The sequence below is a fragment of the Urocitellus parryii genome, chromosome 9, assembly GCF_045843805.1.
Source record: "Urocitellus parryii isolate mUroPar1 chromosome 9, mUroPar1.hap1, whole genome shotgun sequence".
In the NCBI taxonomy this organism is placed as follows: domain Eukaryota; kingdom Metazoa; phylum Chordata; class Mammalia; order Rodentia; family Sciuridae; genus Urocitellus; species Urocitellus parryii.
In genome coordinates this window covers 142,386,490-142,406,200 of record NC_135539.1, presented here as the reverse complement: position 1 = coordinate 142,406,200, position 19,711 = coordinate 142,386,490, and the positions used below count along the sequence as shown (strand labels likewise).

Genomic DNA, 19,711 nt, shown 5'->3' with positions numbered 1-19,711 from the left:
AAATGTTGAGACATATTATTTAATTGTCCTCCAAATAATAATATAAGTTTGAAACCTTGCCAGAAGTGAATGAGAGTGCCTTCATTTCTACTCCCAAATCAGGCTTTGCCACTTAAAGAAATTGGCCCAGTTGAAAGACCACAAAAGTCTCATTTTTCTAGTTTCAACTACTTAGTTTCCTATGGAGCTTACCCAATATGTTATATTTTGAGTCATAACATGTAAATTAAGACATTGCATAAAGGTGTCTTTGGATGTCACCTCCTACCACTTCATATCTTGAAAACTTTGTGCACTTGCTAGCAGTACAGCATGGAAGGGAGAGGATCAGCAAGTGAATGGAAGACCTTGGAGGTCATCAGTGCCTGCTAACCACAAGTGAAAGCTGAAAAAACTGAAGAGTGGACCTTCTCAGGACTGTGGAGAGGTGAGGCCACAGCACAAGGGCTGTCCTCACAGTTCAAGACTGACGGGAGGATGAAGAGGCACAGCTGAACATTTTTTCATATATTTGTTGATTGCTTGTACATCATCTTCTGAGAAGTGTCTGTTCAGGTCCTTGGCCCATTTATTGATTGGGTTATTTTTTTTTTATTGTTGCTTAGCTTTTTGAGTTCTTCATATACCCTAGGGATTAGTGCTCTATCTAATGTGTGAGGGGTAAAAGTTTGCTCCCAAGATGTAAGCTCTCTATTCATCTCACAGATTGTTTCTTTTGCTGAGAAGAAACTTTGGATGGAGTTAGAGAAGATAATGTTAAGTGAAGTTGGACAATCCCAAAAAACCAAATGCTGAATGTTTTCTCTAATATAAGGAGGCTGATTTATAGTGGGGTAGAGAGGGGGAACAAGGGAGGAAGAGACAAACTCTAGATAGGGCAGAAGGGTTGGAGGGGAAAGGAAGGGGCATGGGGTTAGCAATGATGGTGGAATGTGATTGGCATCACTATCCAAAGTACACGTATGAAGACCCAAATTGGTGTGAATATACTTTGTATACACCCAAGATATGAAAAATTGTGCTCTATATGTGTAATATGAATTGTAATGCATTCCACTCTCATATATAAATTAAAAAATTAATATAAAAAGACAGATAGCTGATTGCAGCAGCAACCTCATGGGAACCAGTGGCTGCATCACACCTTGTTATCCATAAAAAATCAGAAGGCTTGCCAGGAGACAACACAACTGGAGGGGACATAGCAAGCATCCAGACAAGACCCAGGTGAGTCAGGGCTTTTGGGACCACCAGACCAGGAACATAAGGCAACTGTGATTAATATGATAAGGGTTCTAGTAGATAAAGTCAACAGCTTCAAGAACAGAGGGCAATACAAGCCAAACGATGGGAATTCTAAAAAGAAACAAAAAGAAATGCCAGAGATCGAAACCACTGTCATGAAACTATTAAGGCATACTATTTTTAAAGTACAGAAAATTTAAAAATTTCTAAAAAGCCAGAGGGTGAAAACACCTTTCCTACAAAGAAGAAATAAGAATTGCATCCAATTTCTCCTCAGAAACCATTTAATCTCCAAGGATTTCTTAAATAAAGGCACATTGCATACAAGGGGTCTGGGAAAATGGCCTCATTCATACTGACTCTGAGATGCCAACGGGGTGAGACATAACGGGGAAACACTCTCAAACCACTGAATCAAGTCACTTGTAGGTGGCATGTCCCTACTGATGTGGAAGAGGGCCATTATCGCAGGCTGGGCTCTTAAGAAGCCCTAGGAGACAGACAGCAGGTGATGGAGCTAGAAAGAGAGTGGGAGGCACTAGAGACCATTTAAACTATGCCACAGTGGGTCTAGGCCTGGCTTTGATCTGGCCACGGAGACAGGAGCAGCCAGGCAGCAGCTCCCTTCCTGATTCAGCGCCTAGAGGACTACACAGGAAGTCAGCTGACTGACCTGGCAGACTTGGATGATGAACTGAAGAGGCCTTTCCCAGGCCTCCCATTCTGGAAAAACCTGAGTCCCAGGGCTAACGGGAACCCAGCATCTTCCTCTCTAAAGCAGAGTCCCCTTGCAGAACTTTTAGGAAACTTCATTTGGGACTGAAGGAAATTGGAAAAAGAGAGCCTTAGCCTCAGTCTGTATCTATTTTAAACCATGAGTGTTGAAAAAGAATATCTGATAAAAAAAAATACATATAGAGCCAGGGTTGGTGGTGCATACCTGTAATCCCAGCCACTCAGGAGCTTCAGGCAGGAGGATCACAAGTTCAAAGGCAGCCTCAGGGACTGAGCAAGGGCCGATGGACTGGGAATGTGGCTCAGTTGTTAAGCACCCTTGGTTCAATCCCTGGTACCAAAAACTAAAAAGAAAAAGAAAAATTTTAAAAAGCACAGATACAACAAGGTGGTTCATAGCAGTGATGTTGAATGATCTACGTACAATAAGATGGCTGAATTTCATAAACAAAATGCTGAGTGAAGGAAACCAGGCCACAGAGTGAAGACATTCTGGAAGAGTCTACCTAGGTACAATCTAGAAGCCAGCGGACCAATCAGTGTTGCTGCTGGAAATCTGGGGAGGGTTGCCCTTGACAGGGTGGTTAATGGCAGAAGATGCAGCAGGGGAAGCCCCTGGGGTGGGTAGGATCTATTTCTTAACCCGGGTGCTCCTTACATGATGTTTGGGTCATAAAAACTTATATAGCTATATGCTGGTGATGCGTAACTTCTCATACCACAAGGAAGACTTGCTCCATCTGCCTAAACTTTCTGGCTTGATCATGGCTTTACTTTTGTGGAAATGAAGCCATAGATCATTTTAAGAATGGGCAAAGTTGGGGGGAAGTTAGAGTGAAGAATTCAGAAAGTAGTTCTGTTGACTAAGATTCTCCACTTACCACACCATGGATTTGTTCCTTGATTCAGCCCCTTTGGAGTCGAAGTGTCCTATATTTTTTTGTATCTGGAAAGAAGACAGGCTATGCCTCTAACACCTGATACATTGTTTCCCAACACTCAGAAAACAGGGGAAAGACAACTTTCTCCACAGGAGAAAGGGGGTTCCTATTTCCTACCAAATACAGAAGAAAGTGTCTATAACTTCCCAGGGGAAAATAGTCTGAAAATAAGTAAAATATGCTACAGGATGGATGCTTCAGGCTTCCCTCTTTTCCCCAAGCTTTGCTCCCTGGGCCCCTGGAGACTGTCCCATCCACTGTTCTGTCTTCATCTCTCACCCTGAAATGAGCAGAGCTAGCCAGGAGGTCCCCAAAACCTATAAATGGAAGACCCCAGATGTTGCTTATAAGTCATTTTACTAAAAAAAGGGGGGGATTTACTTGGAACAAAATTGACCAAATGATACTGTTATATTGTGTACAGGTACAAATACGTAACAGTGAATCCCAATGTCCTATGTAGTGATGATGCACCCGTGAAAAAAGAACGGGGGGGGGGGGCATTGAGATGGTCTGGGATATAAACTGGAGCACTCATGTCATATAGATCTTTATAAGAGAAATTGGACTGTGGTACCTTAGAGGCATGACACAGTCTCATGATGATCTTTAACCTCCCCACAACACTGAGGTGCTGAGGTTGTCTCCATCTTATGTAATGGGTGGAGACCGAGCCTGGCAGAAGCTCCATGAGGCAGCCTAATGTAACTGGGAAGTGGGAGAGTCAGGAATTTGGTTGGCCTTGCCCTCACCCATGGTAGGATCTTCCTGCTATCCATCTGATTCGATTTAAGACAGTGAATATCATTGAAATATTTGCTGAATTTTCACTCAAAAATTTTGGTATAGTATGAAATCTTCTGAAGCCAAAAGACTCTTATGCCGTATTAAATTTAGAAATTTTATGGATGTGGTTCTCAATATTTATATGTTCACTGTAGAAGTAAGTATTATGGAAAGGTTTCTTGTAATTTTCCACCTTTAGACATTAGCTTTTTTGTTTGTTTCAGCCCACTAAAAAGTTTTTTTTAAATGGAAATCTTGTTTTTATAGCACATAGTGCTTTTTTTCCCCCAAATTAAAATACCTTTATCCTTTTATTATGATAAAATTCATAATTATTTTTATTTTAATAACAACATTAAATATTATAAATAAAAAAATTCAAAATTGCTTGAAATCCTGCCATTCAAGGCAATAGTGGTTAAATATTTGCTATGTAAATAAGTACATACAACACACATGCATACATATAAGTATGCATATATCATCATAGATTTCTTTCTATCTGTAAATGCATATGTTTTCATTTGTTTCAATAACATCTTCATAAAAACTAATGCAATGTTATGTTTCTTAATTTAGCACAGTGGTTTTGCTTTATAGCATTTATCACAGCACTCATGAAACAACAATTTATATGATCCTTGCACAAGTGCTGAAGCTAGACCTCTCTACCCCTGGATTCTAATTCCAGATCTTTGACTAGTTGTATAATCCTGAGCAAGTAACACTTATTCCTCAGTTTTTTTTTCATTTGTAAAATATAGATAAAAATATTTACCTCATGGGATTGGTTTGAGAAATAAATGAGTATAAAACACTTAGGACAACGCCTGCCACACACCAAACCCAGGTGTATTATCTTCTGTGCTGAACGATTTTCTTTCCACTAAGCTCTCTGCATGTGGGGTGGGGAGAGAATCAGGTTGTTCTTCTTCCACATTACATCCCCAGCTTGTTACACAGTGAGTATGAGGTATTTATTGTCTGCTATTTGTGGTATTTAATAAGTACCTGTTGAATGAGTGGAGAAACACCATTTATTAGTATTTGATTTAGAGAACATAGTGAGGGAAAACTCAAATTCTGGAATCAGGCAAACAGCTTTCAAAACCTCATTCTCTAATCCTCAACAATTGATATTTGGGGTTGGTGGTGGAGAAGGGAAGGGCAATTTATTAGACTTTCCTGAGCCTTCAATTCCTCATCTATAAAATGGAGATAATGATCAGTTCTTGTTTTCGGTTTGCAACATATAGATTTGGAGACGCTGTAAGTTCTTATCCTGAAGGAATGGTGAATTTTATTGAAAGAATTTTGTGCATCTACTGAGGTGTTTACATGGATTTTGTCTTTTGCTCTGGGAATGTGATGTGTCGCATTTATTGATTTGCACATTGACCCACCTTGCATCCCTCTGGTAAAACCCAGTTATCATGATGTATAATCTTCTCCATATCTTGTTGGATTTGGCTTTGTTGAGGATTTTTGCATCTGTGTTCATCAGGGACATTGGCCTAAGGTTTTCTTTTCTTTGTTGTGGCCATGTCTGGGTTTTGTATCAGGATTGTGCTGGTCTTGGATAATGACTTTCAATGAATTCTTTCCCTTTCAATTTTTTGGGGGAGTCAATTGAGAAGAATAGGTATTAGTTTTTCTTTAAAAGTTTGGTATAATTCAAAGCTATGCTGTCCTGGGCTTTTCTTTGTTGGTAGATTTTTATTGCTGATTCCATGTCATTGCTCATTACTGGTTTGTGAATGTTTCTATTTCTTCATGGCTCAATCATAGTGAGTTGTATGTGTTCAGGAACTTAGGCATTCCTTCAAGGTCTTCCAGGGGGCTGGCATGTACTTGTCCATAATAGCCCCTGATCATCTTTGGCACTTCTCTAGTTGTATCAGTTGCATTATCTCTGTTTTTATCTTTGTTTTTATGTATTTAGGTCTTCTCTCTTTTTTTTCTTAGTGCAGTGCTTTGTCAATTTTGTTAATCTTTTCAAAGAAATAACTTTTTGATTCATTGATCTTTTTTTTAAAGGGACACTCACTTTTTTCTCTTTATTGGTGCATTATACATAATAGTTGGGTTCATTTGACAAAATCATACATGATGATTCATTGATCTTTTGTGGGTTTTGCCTCAATTTTGTTTATTTCTGCTTGGATCTTAATTATTTCTGTTATTCAACTGATTTTTTGTTTGATTTATTCTGGCCTTTCCACTTCCTTGTGTTGACTTCTAGGCTATTTGAAACCTTTCTCCTTTTTGATGGAGGTGTTTATTGATTGAAATTTCCTTCTTGGGACACCTTTTGCTGTATCCTGTAGCTTTTCTATGTGACATCTCCATTTTCATTTGTTTCAATAACATGTTTAGTTTCCCTTTTAGCCTCTTCATTGGCTCATTGGTTGCTCAGGTGCATACGGCTTGTTTTTTTAGGTATTTCACGTATTTCTGCAGTTTTCCCAGTTCCTCTTGTGGTCAATGTCTAATTTTATTATGTTGAAGTCAGAGAAGATACACGCTGTGTTTAGGTTTTTGACTCTGTTGAGACGGTTTTTTGTGGCCTAACATATGGGCTATCCTGGAGAATGTTTCATGGGCTGATAAGAAAAGTGTGCATTCTGCAAATAGTGGGTGAAATGTTGTGTAAATGTCTGTTAGATCTATGTTGGTTTTTTGTCTGGATAATCTGTCCATTAATGAACGTGTGTGTTGAAATACCAAATTGTGATTGTGCTGGAATATATCTTTCCTTTTAGATATATTAGTAAGTGATTTATAGGTTTTGGTGACCCCATTTTAGTATCTACAGCTATATATTTACAATTTCTTTTTTCTCCTGCAGAACTGATCCTTTCATCATTATATAATGACCCTCTTTATCTCTTTTTATGTTTTTTTTAAAGATGGACACAATATCTTTTTTTAAAAAAAAGAGTGTGTGTGAGAGAGAGAGAGAGAGAGAGAGAGAGAGAGAATTTTTTAATATTAATTTTTTAGTTCTTGGTGGTCACAACATCTCTGTTTGTATGTGATGCTGAGGATAGAACCCGGGCCGCACGTATGCCAGGCGAGCGCGCTACCGCTCGAGCCACATCCCCAGCCCAGAGGACACAATATCTTTATTTATTTTATTTTTTTATGTGGTGCTGAGGATTGAACCCAGTACCTCACAAGCACAAGGGAAGTGCTCTACGCCCTACCACTGAGCTATAACCCCAGCCCCTTTATGGTTGTTCTGCTGTTGTTGTTTTCTGCTTAAAGTCTGCCTTATCTGATATGGTGTGAGCACTCCTGCCTGCTTTTGAATTCTGTTTACGTGGAATATCATTTTACATTCTTCCACTTTCCATCAATATGTGTCTACACCTGTGAGACAGTTTTCCTGTAGGCAGCATGTAGTTGAGTCCTGTTTGTTACCCATTCAGTAGTCATATCTCTTCATTAAGGAATTTAATCCATTTCAGTGAAGGAACTTATCCCTGTCATGTTGTTAATTGCTTTTGTCATTTTATTTATCTTTTGTTCCTTTCTTCCACTCTTGTTGTTAATCACTGTGGATTGGTGGTTTACTGCAGTGACAAGATTTGATTTCGTACTCTTTCTCAAGTGTATATCTATGCTACTTGTGAGTTTTATATTTTTGCATATTTTCATGATGGTAATTATTGTCCCTTGCCTTCTAGATGTAAGACTTCCTGGATTTCCTGAAGCCTTTCTTATAAATTTGGTTTAGTTGTTGCCATCTGAGTATCTTTTATTTCTTCTTAAATTCTGAAGGATAGCTTTGCTGGGTATATAATTCTTGGCTATAGTTTTTTTTTTTTCTTTCAGCACTGAATATATCATTCCATTCTCTCTAGGGCTGCAAAGTTTTTCCTCAGAAATCTGCTAATAAATATTCCCTTACATATGACTTAGCATCTTTCTTATGCTTCTTTTAGAATTCTCTCTTTGGCTTTTGAGTCCTCCATTATAAAGTGCCTTGGAGAGGGCTCCATTGAGTTAAATATAATTATTATTTTTTGAGATTCATTGCTTGGATGTCCACATTTCTTCTGAGACTTAGGAAATTCTCAGATATTATTTTGCTAAAAATGCTTTCAATGCCTTTCTTCATCATCTCCTTCGGAAATTTCCATAATGCAAGAATTTGTTAACATAAGGATACTTTAATAGATCATGTAGACATTTTTTTTCACACTGCTTCATTTTTTTACCCTCCTGATTGGCTAATTCAAAGAAATTGTCTTCAAGTTCAGAAATTCTGTCTTCTATATTAACTAGTCTATTATGGCTCTGAATTGTATATTTTCTTATTCACTGAATTCTTCAACTATGATTTCAATTTAGTTCTTTTTATGCTATATATCTCTGTTGAATTACTCATTCGTGTCATGAATTTTTTCCCCTGATTTCATTGAATTGTTTTTCTATCTTATATCTCACTGAGTTTCCTTTTTAAGATGACAATTTTGAATACTTTTTCTGAATTTCACAAATTTCCTTTTCTTTGGGGTCTGTTACTAGAGAGTTATTGAGTTCTCTAGGAAAACCTTTTTGCTTTTTCATGGTTCCAATATCCTTACATGATATCTGAGCATCCAGGGAAACAGTGGGATTTTCCAATGTTAGGGACACTTTTTGTCTTCACGGGGAGAGGATTTTTCTTGTGGATGTGTGTGGCATGTTGACTGGTTATGACAAGTTAGCTCTGATTGTGGGTAGACTCGCACTCTTGTCTGTGCAGTTTTGTCAGCTGCAGTCCTCACTGTGGTGTCTGCAGTTGTCAGCGGCTTAGGCTGTGGGTATGTGTGTTTTTGCTGGAGGCAGGACACTGCCTGGCTGTTTGTCAGACTGGGCACAAGCATCTGCATATGGGATGGTAGGCTTTCTGGGGGTGGAATCACCATCTGGATGGCCCACAGACAGGGTATGATGTACATGGACTCTGAGGTTAGCTTGTTGTGTAGCAGGCTTACTGGGTGAAGGGACTGTCATCTGGATCCTGTTGAGTTGTGCTCAGGTACATGAAGGTATTTCAAGCCAGCAAGGTGTATGGTGGGCTTTCTGGGGGGTTTGGGACCTTTACTGGCTGGCTGTTGAGCCCTCACAGGCACACTAATGTGGTGGCAAGCTCCTTGGCTGGGTGGCTGCCAGGTGGGATTTGGGTACACACTTTTCTGCTACTCTCTATGGGCTGGTCTGCTGTGTGGTGGATGGGCTTTCTGGGTGGAGTTCCCTCTTGGATGGCTGTTGGGTTGGTGCAGTCACACCGGGGTGTTGCAGGCTGTTTGGATGTATAGTGAGCTCAGCAGGGAATCAGGGCTGCTGCTAGATGGCTACTGAGCTGAGTGCAGGCACATCTGAGCTTCTGGTTCAATACTAGTTTCACTTCAGTGCATGCCCACCTCTTTGTTGGGCAGGGGGCCCTGTGTGAACTTAGAAATGGAGGGCCTGGGCTCTGAGCAGAAAGGGACATGCCACTGCCGTCACTTGTGTGAACATGGTAGGATGGTTGCTGAATCTCAGGAACGGAGGCATGCTGTGACTACCAGCCCTAGGCAGCTATTCCACAGTCAAGACAGTGCTGAGCCTTAGCATCTTAGGTCACAGGGACAGGGCTGAACTACGTGGTGGGCTCTTATTCTGTGCCAATACAGCCATGTGTACTCTGAGCAACACTCCAGACTATCTCTAGGGACTGTTAGGGCTAAGCAATCTCCTGTGCAGCTGACGGTAGAGGCTGTGGGCACTTCTAGGGGTCTGTAGCTACCTTTTCCCATTAGGAATACTCAGTTTTGGCTCTGAAATGACCTGGGAAAGGAAGAGGCAGGGGGCTTGCTCTTCTCTCCCTGCTCCCTCTTATCTCTCGCTTCAACCTCCACTAGGGTCTCACCACTTTCCTGCTACTCTCTAGCATATTTCTTCACTCCTGTTGCAATATTGTTGTTTATTCTTTATTGTGTTTACTTTGTGGGAGGGTGAGTGCAAGGAAACTCAATTCAGCTATCTTCCTGATCTCCCCATTATTCTCATTTTAAAGGCATGAAAAATGAAACATAAACTCTTGACCTGAGTTCAGATTCAAGCTTCTTAAACTCCATATTCATTATTCTCTAAAGCCCAGTCGATACAGTGACAGCAGGGAGGAGATTATTTAAAGTAAATCTCCTGAATGAACAAGTTATTGTTCCTTTTGTACCATCAGCCTATTCAGTGTTCACTCACTATCTAGGAGACTCAGAGCCCAGGAACTGACTTCCTGTGCCCCATCTCTGTCCCGTATCCAGGGTTGGATAGTGTCCAGCAGGTACTTTCTGAGCAGGGATAGGCACATCAGGATGCAGGCATGGAGTACAAACAGAGCCTCTTCTGGTTGATGAACAATGGGTGAATCAGTGTCTAATCAGATGAACAGGAATGTTTGGTAAAAACAAGTTGCTTCTAAGGAAAATGAGTTTCTTGGCGTGTTGCTTGTCAGCATTATGAGGCTGACTCTAAGCTTATCTTCCATCTGTACAAGTCCACCCTGTGGCACAAGTGTCCTGTCCATTCTCCTCTATGTGGCTGCTGCCTGGTTCATGAATCAGGACCCAGGTCACAGTGTCCCCTGGGTTTCTTCCCTGAGATTTACTTACGGGCAACATCTTCATGTGTTTGTGAACAGCCCTGGTTGGTACACGAGAGGGTCAACCTGGGGAATCGCTGGGGCTTGTGCAGGGAAGTCTGGCCTGGTCACTGCATTTCCACAGAGCAGGAAGGGGAGTGGTGGCCTGTAACCTCAGGGAAGCCTGCCAGAGGGCCCCCTCCCTTCTCTCTCTCTCTGAGGAAGTGGCACAGCCTGGAATGGCACCACGCAGGGCAGAATACAGACCCGAACCAGCACAGCTACTGCCCCTGTCCCAAGGGCAGTTATTCAGCAGTACCACCAGCTTCTGTTGAAATTTTGGAAAGACTGAAACATGGTCAGAAATGAATGCTAATGGGATAACAGTCGCTAGAGCATTGGCTGCCCCTCCACGACAGTCAGCCAATCTCATCAGCCTGCAGCAGTTCTCCCAAAGAAGAGAACATACATGGGTGCTGCAGCAAGAGAAATTGAAGCTAGATATAGAACAACTTTCTGAATGCCAGGCTAATTACATGTTGAAACCATGTTGGGGAGGCATTCTGTAGGGTCCTTCCTGAAGAAAGTAGGAAGCCAAAATGATATTGCAGCTAACTGGAACTTGGAGGGGTTTGGGTCCACCCTGATCCTGTGTTCTTTCTATCTTCCCTATAATGAAGGTTGCTGGGATGAGAGAAGATGTTAGCAAGTTTTATTTTCAGGGCATGAAGGGTGCATTAGGTTTTGAACTGGAGTTAATTCTAACATTCATTAAGCACATGATGTGAGCAGTTTTCAGGAATCATTATCTAGCTGTGACCATTCTTCAGGAATGGTATCTGGTAGTAGAATCATATAAATGAATAAGGTCTATGTGACAAGTTGTGGTCATTATCATAATCCCACAGGCTGCTGCAGAATTTTGGTAGAGGGAGTGTTGCCCCAGTTTGGATATTTAGAAGAATTTCCCGAGTACATGTAATCCTAAACTGGGTCTCACGGGATGGCCTAAACGTAGATGGAGACTGGGGAATGTGAAGGTAACAATAGCCCAAGTAAAGATTCAGGGGAGGGGGGATGCACCCAGTGAATTCAAGGAAAGCCAACTGTGCTGGTGCATCTAGAACTCAGGGTCGGGGATCAGAGATCGATGGGTGATGCGCTGCAGATGTCTGGAACCTAATGCAGTGTTGGGGGGGAGCGGTCACAGTTAAGGCCTGCTGTGGTTTGGTCCCCAGGGCAATGCTGCTTAGAGCTGGGGGTTTGGGAAAATGACTGCACAGTAAGATTTCTGATTAATCTGTTGAGAGACTCATAATTGGATGGCAGTAGATTGATCCACTGATGAACTCATAATTGGATGGCATTTTGGGGAGGTGGTAGAAACTGTAGGAGGTGGGACTTTGTTGGAGGGAAGTGGCTTCTGGGGGATGCCATGGAAGGGTCTACCAGGTCCCTGGCCCCTTCCTTGTGCTCACTCTCTCTCTCTGTCTCTGTCTCTCTCCTTCCCAGTCTCCATGAGGTGGGAAGCTTTGCTGTGCCTGATGCTCTGCCTTCTCTCAGGCCCAAGGCAATGGAACTGGATGACCTTGGGCAGCAGCCTCTGAACCATGAGCCAAAATAACTCTTCCCCCTCTAAGTTGTTTCCCAAGTATTTTGTCACAGCTGACCAACACAGTGTGCTAGTCAGGCTTTCTAAGAAACGGAACTAAGATGAGTAGGCACTCGAGAACTGTGTAGGGAGAAATGCCTGTGAAGGGCAGAAGCCATGCAGCAGGAGCCACTCTCAGAATGGCTGCCAGCATGACACCTGCCATGGGAGGAGAGGGAGGCAAGGAGGGGCTTCGGAAGCCCTGCAGACTGTTGTAGAGTCTGAGACAGTTTTGACCAGGCAGATGGGAAATCCTGGAGTTGAACTCGTCCATTGGAGGAGTTCCTCACCCACAGGGAGCAGGGGGCTGCACTAGTATCACAAGTGTCCCTATCACTGGCCAGGAGCAGCCTGGGGCATGGGCAGCTTCCCCTGGAAAATGGTGATAGACCCAGAGGCTAGCTCCTGGGGCTGTGGGTCACTCGGCTCCAGTGCAGGCGATCCGACTGGTGGGTTTTCCTGGCTGCCATGGTGGGTCAGCCCAGGGAGTCACTCCTGAGTGTAGAGATTCGAACAGACCCTGTTAAGGGTGATGTTTGCTTCAGTGTTTGGGAGGAACCCTTTCTTTATTAAGGAAAATCCCTCTTCTGGATCGCTAAATGTTCCTTTCCTTTTTAGAAATCATGAATTCCTTTTCGGCAATATTGAGGTTATTATGCTTTTTTTCTCTTCTAATCAGTTAAGATGATTATTGTGGTCAGAGGTTTTTTAATAGTCCCACTCTTATATTCCAGAAACAAGTCTAAACTAAGCATCATGGATTACATTTTTATTTTCTAGTACATTTGATTTACTAGTTATTAAGTTCAATATTTTTCACATGTATTCATAAATGAGATTGGAGTGTTTGGTTTTTGGATCAAGGATATTCTTGAATCATAAAAATTGAAGAATAGTTCCTCATTTTCTATCTCTAGAAAGTATTAAATGAAATTGGAAAAATCCATTTTGTTTGCTTTTGAATGTTGGTAGAACTAACTTGTAAAATTATCTGAGCCTGATATTTAACTCCAGATTCAAATTCTATAATTGTTATAGGATACTATCATTCTTTCTATTTCTTCAGGAGTAACTTTGATAAATAAAATAATTTTGATAAATCTATTTATTTTGTTTATTGTCAAGTATACTTTTGTTGTTTTTAATATTTTCTTAATTAAAAATTATCTTTTATATGCTCTATATGTTCTGTCACAAAATTTTTTTGTTCTACATTTCTTTTGTCTTCATTGAGTCTTGCAGAGGTCAGCATATTTCTTTGACTTCTTTGATCCTCTCTTATTCCTTGTTTCTATTTAAATTCTGCTCCTAAGTCTATTACTTCCTTTTTTCTTTTAAATTTCTTTAGTTTCATCCTATCATTTTTTTCTTTAACTGAAGATGAGAAGCCTGATGACTTTCAAGTTGGTCTCTTAAAAGCATTGTGGAGTGTAGGAACAAGCAATGGTTTTGAATCTCTGAACCCTTAAGTTTTCTCATGACAAGAAATATTATTTTAAGCATAAACATTTGTTTATTATTGCTCTAAGCAAGACTAAATCTCTGGAAACAATTAGCCTATGAAGGCAGTATGGTCAGAAGCAGCACTCAGACATGCACACTTTGCTCTGCTCTGCTGTGGAGTCTTCCTGGCTCCCGAAGGCCACCTGCCACAAGATCTGTGCTATACAAAGGGTAGAAGAGTGAACATGGAGGTCAAACAGCACAGCCACACACCTAGTTCCTCGACTTTTCTCAGTAACTGGATAATGACATTTTTCAACTTTAGTAAGTATTCCTCAGGGTAGATAAGCTAGGAGACCATCGCTGTGGGTATGAGCTGTAGAAGGAAACAACTGATTTCTCTACAATGTTCCCATAAAGCTTTGGAAGTAATAAGCAAAACTGTGCAGGTCATGTACATCATCTGCCATGCACTCTGCCTATTTCCTCTAAATCCACGTAAAACCAGTTGTATCCAAAGGTTATAGATTTGCTCCTTGTGAGTACAAAGCCAAAGCGCATGAGCAGAAGGCAAAAGCATGGAGAAGGACTTACTACCCCCATGAGTAGGAAGACATTGGACTCTCAGCAAAGCAGTGCCCTCCCTGGAGAACAGAAGTACTGGGGGTCCCATTCTGGGAGCCTGTAGAGACTCACTTTAGGGGCAGGGACATTCCTGAGCATGGTTAGCTCAAATCATAGTTCAAGAAGAGAAGATGTTGGTTACATTTCTGGTCATTCTCAGCTGAAGACCAAAGGGCACATGATGAACTCATATTCACGATGGCTCATATGAATATTCTAGTCATACTCAATTCAATATTATAAAGAGGCAAGTTTAGTCCAAGAGCCTAATAGAAAAAGTTAGAGTGGCTCAGTGACCCTGGAGAGCAAGAGTAGTTCTTAAGTGTCTCCAACAAAAGAAAGCATGCCTGAACATGCATTAATATAGGAGCTTGCCCTGAGTGCCTGTCTGGCTTCATGGCCAACACAACCACACAGTGGAAAGTGAGCCCAGTGGACAGGCATTAGGCTCTCAGCAAAGACCCAGGGCTGCCCAGTCTGCCTTGAGGTTTCTATCAAAGTAGCACTGATGAAACTAAACTCAGTTTGTTTTGTTTTGAGGGGTCAGAATAGATTAAAGCCCACATTTGTAAGAGCATATAGACATGGGGCTTTTCCCATTCCTAGTCACCTAACTTATCTTGGTTTGTTCATGGGCATTTTGACCATATCCTTGACTTGATCCTATATTAAGAATAAAGGAGAAAAGTTCGTGGAGAGGAAAAATAACAAAGGGGGACTTTCCTAGAAGATCTTTGTAAAAGGAACATTTGCATAAGCCATATTTAACCAGAATCTTTGTTTTGTTCTTCCTTTCTGAATGCTTTAATCTCCCTCCCTGTGCCCTCACCCCACCCGACTGGTGAGAGAACAAAGGCGTCACCATGTTTCACAGTGGAACCTCCCTGGCCCATCCTCATTGTCATGCTGGATAATTACATTTACTGATCAGTCCCTCCTGCTTCCACTTCTCTCATCCTAGATGCTCAGACATGTTAATCTTCCCAGAATATTGTCACAATCCTGTCCCTCTTTCGCCCAAGTTTTCCCAGAAACCTTGGCATGAACTCCACAAGCATTGGGCTAGAATTCAAAGCTAGTGCACATCACTTTCATTGCTGTGCTCTAATCACCCCTACCATCTGTCTGTGACCTCAGAGACTTTGGCTCAGGTGCTCCACTCTCCTGGTTTCTACTTCCTCTAGGGTCCCATCTTGACTCTGGATCTTGCTGCCTTTTACCTAGTGGTCCTGTGCCTGTGCGCTCCACCTGGCCTTACTTTCCTCCCCCAGGATGCTGCCTCCGAGGGCGGGAGCTCTGCCCCATGTCTGCACCAGCTCCGACAACACTTTTTTTTTTTTGCAATAGTAAAGGGTTTTTGGTTGTTTGTTCTTGTGTTTTAGAGTTTTAGTTCATCCCACACCTTAAGTATCTCTTCTGACTGAAATTGCTCATGTTATTTGTCACTCAACAACTACTTTGATCACCTGTTGTCCTCCTGATAAAGGGGCCAGTAATGAGAAGCTGAGATGAAGAGACACAACCTGTTCTTTCCAAATGGTTTCTGGGACTACCTTGTTTTAAGTTGGAAGAGGCCACAATTTTTTTTTAACTACCCACTTTGGCAAAAGTGTTAAAGTTAAATAGATTTGGAGTCACTTTTAATTTTCTTTTCCCTTAGCATTGCACACACAGGTCTTTCATGCCACCTCTGCTTACTCCTTCAACACTTGCTCACCACACAGGCGCCTCCTAGGGATATGGACTTAGAGCAGTTCCTTATTGGCTGGGGATTATAACATCATAGCCAGGGTTTGTCTGCTTCTGGGGACTGTAACCCAGAGGTCATGAAGAACTTCTGCACACCCTAAAGTCCAGATACACTGGGTTTAAATACTACTAATTGTGGAAGCCCCAAACCCTAAGAGTTGTTGAAATTCCCAGAGAATTTTCATACTTACCTTCATGTTGATTTTCATGTAAATATTTTCTTAGTCAAGATATTTTGTCCCCATGTTGACTTTTGTGGCTCTTTCTTCATACCTAGTTTCCAAAGGGGCTGGCCACCTGACTGCCAGCCCCTGCATGTGTAGAAGGTTCCCAGAAGGTTAATACTGTGCTCAGAATCACACCCCATACTCTCAATTTTATTCCTAGGCGCAGATTGCCCCACATGTTCTATAATTTCTCACGACTTTTCAACTTCTTTTCTTTTTACCTCCATTACTTTCTCTCTTCTTTCCTTCTCATGACCTCAGAGAAGCTAAGTTTTCTTACACAGACACCTCACTTCCACACTTGTACTCCTTAGTTCCTCCCACACTGTGGGCTCTCACCTCTCCCTTGAAGGCTTCTCAGGAAAAGGCAGCTTTCTCCTGAAGCCTTTGGAGGCCGACTAAGACCAGTTTCAGAGAATCATATTTTAATGACCACACTGTTATCATCACCTTGGTGACGACTACTGCTAATCCATCAGCACTGGACACACCACTAGCAGAACTGCACTAGGACAAGCTTCGTGCCCAGATGCAGAGGAAGCCCAGTCCAGCCACACTCTGTTCAGGGCCCCCAGGGAGGCTGCGTGCATCAGGAGATGTTGGGAGCCCACGGGATTAGCAGGACCACGGGACAAAGGTGGTGGAGTTTCGCGACCACTCCTGTTTCCCTGTCCCTCCATGGGTTGTGGCTGCTTGGTGATGGCAGATTTTCTTCCTGTCTGTTCCATGGCACTTGTGGACATTGGCCAAGTCAAGAGGGAGAAGAGAGGCAGCCAAGAGGCACGTCAGCTGTCAGAGCAGGAACTGGGGGAAACATGGACGTCTAAGGATAACTTTCTAAACCACACACATCTTATTCCCCAAAGAAGTCTCCACTGGGGTCCTTGGCCCTGATGTCCCAGTGAACAGCACTCAGAGTGAGGGCTGCCAGCGCAGGCAGTGAGTCTGTGCAGGTCGTGCACTGCACAACTTCAGGGTGCCCCGGGAGCCACCTGAATGTGGATGACACATCCTTGCAGCTATGCAAGATGGAGAGCCTCTGGCACTAGCCTTTGCTGTAATGCAGAACCTGAAATGACTCTGGAAGGGAAAGTGCAAGCCTTACCCAAAGCTGCTTCTCTTAAGAAGCACAAAGTCGTAGGAAGGCTGGTCTGGCCATGGGGCAAGGAGGTATTTCTGACTAGGTTCTGATGGGGCCTGTTCTTTCCTGAGAATCCAGCCCTGATCAGGTGAAGTCTCATCACTTGCCATGGAGAGAGGTTGGCTGCAACTTGCCCTAAGGGCGCACTTTCTGATGCTCTCTCTTTGGACACACATCTACTGAGGGTCAAGCAACCAACTGGACTTTCTGGAGATCTGGCATGATCTCTGCCTTTAAGGAGCATCCAATTTTATTGGAAAGAAATCAGAACATATTACAATTTAAAAAACAGACTGGGTTAGAAATTTAGATTATACTTAAGTCCAAAATTGCCAGGTACAGACTGACCTTGTAGAGGGACGCCAGGGAGGGGAGACTGCCTCTGGCTGGCCAAGGTGAGAGCTAGTGAAGAAGGAGGGCGAGGGCGGGTGCTGCCAGGAGTCTAAGGGCTGAAGCGGGAGGTGGTAGGAGACCTGGGGCAGGGGAAGGGGCATTCAGCAGGAGTCAGGGAGTCCCTCTCCTGCAGAGCTGAGGAGATGCCACCTGCAGCCAGCATTTCAGAGAAGCTTCTTGTGTGTTAACAATGGAGCTCAGAGAGAAGCAGGGACTCAGACGTGTGCATGGGTCTCACAGGAAGAGACAGAGGCACCCACAACTTCCAAACAGCTGTGGCCATCACCGTGCCCCCTCCTTTGTCTGGTGCTGAGATGCTGCGTGTGGAAGTTGGCCAGCTGAGAAAGGAGATGGCCGAGGAGGCGGGCAGGCTGCAGGTGGCTGGACAGGATGGCCTCCCTTACACAGGTGAGCCACAGAGCAGTGGAGAGCCCCTTGAGCAGAGCCCCTTTGATTTACTGCAGTTGGAAAGCATCAAACATCAGTTGTATGAATTTGCCTTAGGAGTGTCCTCCCACAGATACATGGAGGACAGAGGAGACAAAGTTTGACCTGCAAGAAAACTTATGCCGTAGTTGCATATGTAGAAAATTTTTGCTGTATTTGTCATTAGGTACAGCATTTAGTTGAAACAAGAGTTAGCAAAGAACAATCTCAGATGTCTTAATATTCCATAATAGTTCTTTACCTATTTTCTTATTCGTTTCCCCAAAGAGAAGATATTAAAATACTGAGCCATATAAACACCTATGGGGGATAGGAGCCAAGGGATGAATAAGGGACTAAATGTGAGCAGATGGAGCTGTTGACACGTGGAAATCCTTTTCAGGTGCACTGAAGAAAAACACTGCATCCTGGACACAGTGAATGCCACCATGCAGGCCTCTTTGAGGAAGGACCAAGGAGTCTTCAGTGCCTCAAGAGTTTTCTTTCACAGAGGGTCAATTAGTATGGGTCATCCATGCTGGAAAAAAAGCACAAGAGTATAAAATTGCAAAAATTAAACTGTTAGTAGCAAAAGTCAATACTCATTAGTGGTAAGAAGAGGAAAAAGGAACTTATTTCAGCTGGAAATTTTAGGCAAGATGTGGACCATTTTAAGGCAAACAGGAAGAGTCCTAGAACAGCAGTTCTCACTTTCAGGTTAAAATATCAACTCTGATCGGTAGGTGGGTGGGGCCTGAGGTTCTGCATCTCTAAGAAGCTCCCTAGTGATGCTCATGCTGCTGGTTCACCGACCACACCTGGACAAAGGCCTATGGTTCAACCCTTGTCTCTAGATCCACCGAGTTTGGAGCTAATTGAAAGCCAGGGAAGTGAAAGATAAAAAGCAAAATGCTCAAATGGGAATTTAAATCAGAGAAGATCAAAGCTCAGGAAGGGAATGGAGGTAACTCTAAATGCCTGATTATGGTGGGATAAGCCTTACAGAGATGTTGACCAATTTTGTTTTCTGAAATAAATGCCACATTTTTGTTGTGATACAACTCTCATTCTTGGAAAGGATGGGTGAAACCAAATTTGGTACATCTTAGCACCTTTCAAAGGAGAACTATATTCTGAGGCTCTGGTCTCATGATGAACTGTCAGGGTAAACCACAGTTCAGCAGCTGCAAACGTGCTCACCAAAAGAGATAAAAATGTTTCTGAAAACATGGGCCCACATGTGCCCTCCTCTGAGGTTGGCATCATATCTTCCTGTGTATCTTGGGTGTAGCTTTCACTCAGGTAGAATTTAGACACTAGAAACCAAATGAGGTGGCAAACAGAACCAGTTTGCAGAAGAGCCAAAATAACCAGCATGAATCGAAACCACAAATGCCCAGAGAGTACTTCATTCACCACCCAAAAGGTAACAGGAATGTGCACCAAGAACTATGAGAGTCAGCTCAAGACTTAAAAAATGACACACAGTGTATAGTGTGATCACTTCATTTTACTTTAGGTTTGTTCTGGAAACATGTCCTATCTTTTTCACCCACCCTTCCTCAGTGCCATCACACAATGGTTTAGTGTGAAAAAAATGTCACATTCCTGGAAGAGGAGGGCATCTTACCACTTGATTGACAACTTTAACCTGGGAATCCAGAGTCCCGAGTTCTAGAAGCACAAGAACATGCCCTCTGGACCCAGGTGCAGACCAGGCTCTGTTCTGCCATTTAG

At 42.6% G+C, this 19,711-nt stretch overlaps 2 protein-coding genes across 2 annotated transcripts in view; one reads left to right on the top strand and one right to left on the bottom strand.

The window, feature by feature from the left end:
* Firrm (FIGNL1 interacting regulator of recombination and mitosis) overlaps nucleotides 1-19,711 on the top strand; it is a 363,157-nt gene that overhangs the window by 136,322 nt on the left and 207,124 nt on the right. The gene's annotated exons all lie outside the window — the stretch shown is intronic.
* LOC113194227 (E-selectin-like) overlaps nucleotides 17,763-19,711 on the bottom strand; it is a 33,355-nt gene continuing 31,406 nt past the window's right edge. The window contains exon 19 of the mRNA XM_077802962.1: nucleotides 17,763-18,512. Within this exon, the coding sequence (XP_077659088.1) occupies nucleotides 18,494-18,512 (19 nt within the window). The 3' untranslated portion in view covers nucleotides 17,763-18,493. The remainder of the gene's footprint in view (nucleotides 18,513-19,711) is intronic.